At 37.5% G+C, this 8,554-nt stretch overlaps 1 protein-coding gene across 1 annotated transcript; it reads left to right on the top strand.

Annotated features, from left to right (window-relative positions):
* Nucleotides 1-3,832: 3,832 nt before the first annotated feature.
* LOC132038585 (receptor-like protein Cf-9 homolog) lies at nucleotides 3,833-6,580 on the top strand. The gene is made up of 5 exons (XM_059429237.1): nucleotides 3,833-4,350; nucleotides 4,570-5,370; nucleotides 5,457-5,578; nucleotides 5,972-6,452; nucleotides 6,571-6,580. Exons 1-5 carry the CDS (start codon nucleotides 3,833-3,835, stop codon nucleotides 6,578-6,580), a joined length of 1,932 nt encoding a protein of 643 aa, XP_059285220.1.
* The last annotated feature ends 1,974 nt before the right edge of the window (nucleotides 6,581-8,554 follow it).

Genomic DNA, 8,554 nt, shown 5'->3' with positions numbered 1-8,554 from the left:
GCCAAGACCATTTCGGGATTTGAAGTCGGGACTTTTGACCCTTGATTTCATTTTTTTTTTTTTTAAGACATAAGTTATATATATGAAATTGTTGGTATTGAGCACTTAGGAAAATTGGGACCACAATTCATAAAATTGGAATTAGAAATGTTGTGCAAAAATGCCATTGTGTGGGCCATAAGCAAAGAGAGACATTAAGTGGGACTTAAAAGATGACTTCAAGTCATCTTTCTTCATTTTCACATAGCAAAATAAAGCCCCAAATTGAAGAGCTTCATCAAGAAGCTCACGGCCAAGAGGGAAGAAAAAGCCAAGTCCATTTCAAGCCACCCCAAAATTAATTCTTTGGTATAAACCCATTATTTTGAGGTCCCTAAGTAGCGTGGAAGCATCGTTGGAGCGATCAACCTATTAATTTTCATCTTTTGGAAACCCTAGGCTATTGGAAAGTTGAAGAAGAAAGGTAAGCATTCATTATGTTTTTGTGTTATAAAGGTTATATTCATGTTGTAGTATCTTATAATGGTTGGAAATCATGAAATATAGTATGATTGGAAGTGGATTGTGTGATGGGTGTGCTAGTCGTGTAAATGGGTATTGTGATTGGGTTGTTGAGTAAACTTCTTGTAGCATGTTAATTGTTGTAGTGTGTGGGATGGCTAAGAATCATTAATACATGTCTATGTGTAGTGATAGATGATTATGGGTCACATTACATGACAACGAACAAATGAATATCGCTTATTGTTTTAGTCGTCGTCGCTATGAATTTTATGTTGGAAATGAATGTTCATTGATTCAATTTGAGGTTGTAAATGTTGCGGACTGATTTGGAGGCTTTTGTATATTTAATGTAATTGGTATATGGATGAGATAGCATTGTTAGAATGTGAATTGTGGATACAAATCATAATTTGAAAATGAAGAAAAAAATTTAAGGGTCGTCTTGTCTCGGTTTGGGCTGTTTTCGGCCCGGCTTGGAGAAAAATTTGGATTATTGGAAATGTTGTATGAATTGCTTAGAATGCCCTTGAATATTTTTGGTAAGGATTCGGGTTGATAATTGAATGTATGAGCTATATTGTGACTTGAATGTAAGCCGTCGAATCGAATATGACTATTTTACTTATCCTTCGGATTTATAATAATGATTTTATGCATATGATTCCTCACTACTCCGCTCGTGCCTACTATGATATCGTTCGCCGGTTCCCGGGCCGGTTATGTTGTCGTGCGCTTTGTGATTCATTCCGGTGTTATGCTGTGTTTATGGTTCACCGTGCTCCTCGCTCGAGGGCCGGGTTCCACTTATGTTTGGCGTTATCTTTGTGATTGGCGTTATCTTTGTGTTGTGATGTGTGACGGGGATTCGGAGATTTGAAACTTTACGGTGTTATGCTTGTGTTATGGCGCCATCGACGGGCGGCGACCATATTTTCCTGGTGCCCTATGCATAATTTATACTTTGGAAATAAACATTTTGATATTTTTGGATATGTATTATTTTCCATACTTCGATTCGATTATTGTTCGGTTATCTACGTACATCCTTTGCATACTCGGTACGTATTTCGTGCGACCCCGCTTTCGAAGGGGGGTGCGTTTCATGCCCGCGGTACGGACGCACGGTTTGGTGATCCACCGCCTAGGACACCCTCTTCGCTGTTTGGAGTGCTCTCTAATTAGGAGCTTATATTTTGGTATATATTCGTTAATGCATTTGTATATATTCGTTCATGGGTACGAGCGGGGCCACGTCCCGTCATACGGTTGTCTGTCATTTGGGGGTACGTGGACATGGTTGTGGGTCGTGCCTACCTCTGATTCGATTGTGTTTGTATACGTTGTGTTTGGGCGATCCCATTCGCCGCGGCGGCCGGTCCGCATATGTATATATGATGTTCTGTTGGGCCTGTGTGGCCTCTGTTGGTATTTTCTGTGCGCAGGGTTATTTTGGATAGTCAGTAAAACAAAGGAAACTCTGCCGAAATTTTTTCTGGAAATTATCTAACTTTGAAACACCGCCTTGTCGGCTTTTGTGATATTCTTGGATGTGTTTGATATAATTCGAGGTAGCGTTTGATAGGTGTGTATGGGTGCCTAGTTAGGGCACCAGTCACGGCCTACGGGATTGGGTCGTGAGAACTTTCTTCAGCCTGTAAGGCTTATAAACCCAACAATAGTTTCAACCTCACTTTTAGTGACATTTCCCCTAGCATCTCCTAAATACTTATCTACCTTTTTAGCATTATCAATGAGAACGGAGTAACCTAATTTTGCTGGGATTTCTTCAATATTTTCTTTGTCACCAACATTTTCCCGTTCCTTTGCAACATTAGCATTGACAATTTCATGCATGTTCCCAAAATTCAATTTCTCAGCAACAAAGTCCTGAATATTTATACTCACACCCACAACCATAACCTTTTAACTAGACAATTCGACCTCGTCATCCTTTTCATCCATTTCTTCTGTGTTTTCAAGATATTTCGACACTGAGACAGTTTGTCCACTTTCAACGGAGTCAGTTTACTCAATAGGAACAGAGGTTAAGGATGAGGACATGAATTTCTTAGGAGTTTGACTTTTGCGAGTCTTAGAGGGACCAAAATTCATTGGCTTTGTTGGTGCGACAGTGGGGTTTTGGTCTGTGGAGATTGGGGCTTTTGGGGCTGATTCTTGCGATTTTGGTTCCGATGGAGTTGGATTTTTGGATGGTGAGAGAGTGGGGTTTATTTCTGATACAATGGGAGATGAAGGATCATGTTGGGACATGGTTAATTTGGAAGCAAGAAGACAAAGTAAAGGGAATATAGAGAGGTTTAGACATTTCGTAGTGAGAGAAAAGAATGAAAGAGGGTGCTTTGGGAGTTTTAAGTGAGAAGAGAGACAAGAGCAATTGTTTTAAATAAAAGGACAAGGAAGCAATTTTGATTGGGTACGATGAAAAGGTGTTAGATATTCGAGTTGGTTCGGAGGGATTGTAATGTTTGAGATTTTATTTTGGAGGTTAAGGCGGGAAAGAAATTAATGATATGGCACTCTAAGCAATTCAAAAATATATAAGTGTTGAAGAGACTACTAACCTGAGTCACAGGAACCAGGTTCCTTGACAATTTTGAAAGTGAGGGCAAGAGCTCTGAGTAATGGAATGACATCCATACTTGTATTATCCTCAAGCTATCATGTGTGTATACCTGTAACAATATAAGAGTGAGTTAGATGACACCAAAAATACTATTTAGCATTGTACCTTTCCTCTTATCATAGCCAATCATTGAGGTAACTGGTGAGTGGGTAACTAGTTGAGCTTGATCAAGCCCAACTCAAGCGATTTCTTTCAAAGTGTTCCCTGCTCAGTGCCTTGGTGAAGGTGACTGCTACCTGGTCCTCTGTTTTGTAGGGCCATGTCTGGCAAAATGATTAATAACTGACAATAATTTGTAGAAGGTAAAAAGTTCCCCCATTAGATAGTAAGTTGATATTATTTAAAGGCATAATACATAAACAGACCCTTAAACTTGGCCTCAGCTGGCAAGTATGCCCTCTAACTTTGGGTGTGCACAAGTAGGCACCTCAACTTGTCTAAAGTTGAACATATGAACACAAATGCTGATATGGCACATAAATTTTGGAGGGCCATGTCATTACCAAGTCAGCATTTGTGTTCACGTATTCAACTTTATGCAAGTTGAGATGCCTATTTGTGCACACCCAAAAATGGAGGGCATACTTGTCAGCTAAGGCCAAGTTTAAGGTCCTGTTTATGTATTATTCAAATAGTGCATAAAATTATAGCCCAAATCTAGAAACATTGATTGGGAACTTAGCAATGCTTAGGGAACTTCACCTTGATGGCGTGATAATTTCATCAAGCGATTGGTGCTTAGCATTATCTTCATCGACACCTCATTTGAGAGTATTAAGCTTGAGAAATTGTAATATTTCAGCTGCGCTTGGTCCCCTCCTTCTAAATCTTCATTTTCATTCAGTCATTAATCTCAAAGGGAATAATTTATCCACTACAGTTCCAGAATTCCTAGCAAATTTTACAAAATTGACATCCTTGAGTCTCTCCTATTGCAACTTGCAGGGTGCATTTCCTAATAAAATCTTTAAGCTACCAACACTTGAATATCTTGATTTTTCAAGCAATCAACACCTCACTGGTAATTTACCTGATGAATTCCAGCAAAATGTTTCGTTAAGGCAAGTATTCCTTAGCTACACAAGTTTTGCTGGTTCGCTTCCAGATTCAATCGTTAACCTAAGCACTTTGACCAGGCTTGACTTGTCTGCTTGCAATTTCAGTGGAACTATTCCATCAACAATAGAAGATCTCACAGGCTAGTTCATTTAGATTTGTCATTCAACAACTATATTGGTGCAGTTCTGTTGTTTCACAAGGTTATAAAGATCCATTACATTAAACTTTATCGAAATGATATATCAGGTCTACTTACTTCTGCTCATTTTCGAGGCCTTTCAAACCTTGTTTATCTATACTTGGGCAAAAATCCTCTTGGTGGAACCTTTCCCTCGTTTATCCTTCTTCTCCCTTCATTGAAGTTATCTTTTTCTTAATGACAATCACTTCAGTAGAGAAGTCCATCAATTCCCGTATGCATCCTCCTCTCTTCTGGATACAATTGATCTGAGTACTGACTTTCTAAATGGATCAATCCCCCTATCTTTCTTTAGATTCGAAAAGCTTACTGTGCTCTTACTTTCTTCCAACTTGTTCAATGGGACCTTTAACCTTGATATGATCAAAGGGCTTCCTAGTCTAACCAGACTCGATCTTTCTTACAATAGCTTGAAAATTGATACCAATATCAGTAACTATACCTCAATTCCTCTTCCCCAGATGAGGATGCTGATATTGGTTTCATGCAGGTTGCAAAATTTTCCTGATCTTAGAAACCAATCACAGCTAAGCTACTTAGACCTTTCGCACAACAAGATTAAAGGGGAGATACCAAGCTGGATTTGGAGAGTTAGAAAGGAAGATCTCTTTCATCTCAATCTTTCTTACAATCTCCTGGAGTCTCTAGAAAAGCCTTACTACATACCTACCAAAATTCAGATCATTGACTTGCATTCCAACAGGATTAAGAGCAACCTACCAATCTCCCCAGAATCATTTATGTATGTGGACTTCCCAATCAATAATTTCTACGATCCAATCCCACCTGAAATTGGCGCTACTCCTTCTAGTCTTGTCTTCGTGTCGCTCGCCAAGAATAAACTTAACGGATCGATACCCCATTACCCATGCAACCCTATTGACTTTCAAGTTATTGATTTGTCAGACAATTCCTTAAACAGTGAAATACCTTCACGTCTATTGCAAAAGAGTGACTATCTCAGGTGCTGAATTTAGGTGGAAACAAAATAAGCGGCGGGATTCATGATACTTTTCCAAAGAATTGCTGGCTGAAAACTTTGGACCTCAGTAACAATACTTTACAAGGAAAAGTTCCAAGATCCCTGAAAAATTGTGTGTTGCTAGAGGTCTTGAACAACGGAAACAACAAGATTAAAGACACATTTCCATGCTTGTTGAAGAAATTACACGGTTTGCATGTCCTAGTCTTGCGGTAAAACATGTTTTATGGGAATCTCCAGTGTTCAATAGCTAATAGCACCTGGCCGAGGATTCAAATAGTAGATCTCGCTTCCAACAATTTCAGTGGTGATCTGTTACCACAATGCATCTCAAATTAGGAAGGCATGGTGAGCAGCAGCAACTACGATAACTTGCATTTTGAAGTGGTATGGTTCAATAAGGCATACTACCAAGACACTCTGACTTTAACTCTAAAAGGGTGACTGGTGGTGATTGTGAAGATTTCGGCTGTTTATAAATCCATTGATTTATCTGGCAACAACTTTCATGGTGACATACCTGATATATTGGGAGATTCTAGGTCATTTTACCTTCTTAAAATATCACATAATTCTTTGACAGGAAAAATACCAACAGCCCTCGGAAGCTTGACTCAGCTTGAATCTTTAGATCTTTCGACGAACCAGTTAAGTGGAAGGATTCCCAATGAGCTTGTGAATCCCACATTCCTTTGTGTCATGAACCTGTCTGTTAATCAACTATCAGGAAGGATCCCAAGAGGCAAACAATTGGACACCTTCTCAGAAGATTCCTATCGAGGGAACACAGGGCAGTGTTGTTTCCCTTTAAAGACAACATGCACGGTTATCAAAGAAGATGAATTGTTGCAACCTACCAGCCATCCGAAACATGAAATTGACGGGGAATATATAAGTTTTGCCTTGGGATCTTGTCTAACTTTCGGCATTGTAATCTGGCTGCTTTTGAATAGCCAAAGATACAATGAACGTGTTGCTAGAGCTCTGTTCAGAACTTTTGGTGAGCATGTGCTAGGAAGAAGCTTTCAAGACAAAACATTTTGTGGGAAGAAAAACAAAAGAAGGTAAGGCGAGAACAGTTTTTCTCCGTAGAGCAACAGAAAAGATAACTGCTGTAATATGACTAACCCTTAAATTACCCTATTTTTTTCGAGTGATTTAAGTGCCTATTGAATGTATTAGGAATGATTAGTTTGAACTTCAGATTTATGAAATAGTTTGTCTTTTAGAGGATGGGATGATAATGTGCATATAATTTGACCCCAAAATCTTTTGTGATTATGGTTTAATTAGTTGTTGGCTACATTAGCATTAAAAGATAACAGGAATCAAATCTCATCACTGTTGGTTTCATCTTAAAACTAACCAAAGGGAACTACATGAAGGTAGGGGTGTACATGGACCGAGTTAGTTCGGGTTTTTTAAAAATCAAACCAAACCAATTGCATCGGGTTTTTAAATTTATAAATCAAATCAAACCAACAAAAGTCGGGGTTTTCAACCTCTGATTTTCTCGGTTGTTTGGGGTTGCTCGGCTTTTTCGGATTTTTTTCGGGTAAAGTCTTCATGCAAAATATATAACTTGTACTCAAATATTTCTTTAGTCCTAGTAAGATACGACTATCTAATTAAGATATTTATTAAGAAATAACACAAAATGTGAAATGAGAGATGACATTGCACTAACATATTCAACGAAAAAAATTAATGAAATTGCATAAAAATAAAATGATCATAATCTAAAAGTACTAAGTCATACTACAATAAATACAGCTAATATATAAGGTATGTAGAAAATGATCATAATCTGAAAGTACTAAGTTATGCTAAAATATAAGTACGGCTAATAAGTATTAATTACATGACTAGATATTAAAGAAAAAAAATAAAATTATGTATTTTCACTTTCTAAACTAATATAAAACTAAAGAATAGATCTCAAAATTATTGTCATTCTAATGTTAGATATGAATTTCTTTTGTTAACATTAGTATTGATTTGATTTTTATTGAGTTTTATTTAAGTTACTAATATTATTGGGATATAAAACTTATTGGACCATTCAAAATTCTAATTCCAAACTTGAAATAATATGTTAAATGTTACATCTCGGATTTTCGCACGTTAAAGTCGCATCATGAGTTAGTCGACGTAAGTTCAAAAAAAAATTATGTTGAGGATAAAAGGGATTTATTTTATTAATAAAAATGGTTACAAGAGTCTATAAATAATATTAGTAAGTGGCGGAAGATTTGGAAGGTGAATGAATCAAAGAAGCATGAGTTTCGTCAAAAGTCGGCAAGTTGGGAATACGATAACTTGTACTTTTGGGTGAGATTAGGAGTGCTCCACATGCTAAGCAAGTAATGATATAAAGTATTTGAATTATATAATGGTCTCTTGTTAAGTTTGGAAGTCAAACGAGTTGTAATACGAAAGTCGACAAAGAGCGTCGCAAGTTAAGTTTGTAAATTTCACTGAAATTTGGGTCAGATGTCTCGGAGATTTTCTCTCAATCTACTTGGAGTTACGGGGTGATCCACCTACCAAATCGAAGTTCTACGAGTCTAGTTTCCATTTCATTTTACCGTTTGTCAATACGACGTCCGAGTAGAGAGAAATCTGCATTTCCGTCCAAGGGTGCAAACTGTCACAGGGCAGTGGGCCCAACTTAAGTGATATAAATAAAGTCCCCAACGTTTTAGGCCCTCATTTTCATCAATATTAAACCCTAGAACAGCCCTTATACTCTCCCAAATTTATTCTCCATCAATCACAACTAAGTTCAAAGGCAAATCAAGTGATTACAACATAAGGAATCACATGACAATCATAGAATCGTAGATTTCTCGTTGTTTCGATTTTCGGAAGAAAGCTTCGTCTTGAAATAACTTAAGTTGCAGAGTATTATTCAACTTTTGAGGTATGATTTAACCTTCCCTTCATCTCTTTGAGCCTTACAAGTAATTAAACCTAAGAAAATGGAGGGAAAATCCCATATGAATAAGTTATGGTTAAAACTTGAAGCTTCCATGGACATAGCTAAATTGTTGATCTATTTGTGTTGGGTTTGTTGTATTGTTTGGAGTTATGATGGTATGGATCGAATCATGGTAGTAAGGAGGAGTATAAAAGTAGGTTTTTGGTAGTGTTTTACAAGAAGCTA

Source organism: Lycium ferocissimum, chromosome 11, assembly GCF_029784015.1.
Source record: "Lycium ferocissimum isolate CSIRO_LF1 chromosome 11, AGI_CSIRO_Lferr_CH_V1, whole genome shotgun sequence".
Taxonomy (NCBI): domain Eukaryota; kingdom Viridiplantae; phylum Streptophyta; class Magnoliopsida; order Solanales; family Solanaceae; genus Lycium; species Lycium ferocissimum.
This window is presented reverse-complemented; position numbering and strand designations above follow the sequence as displayed.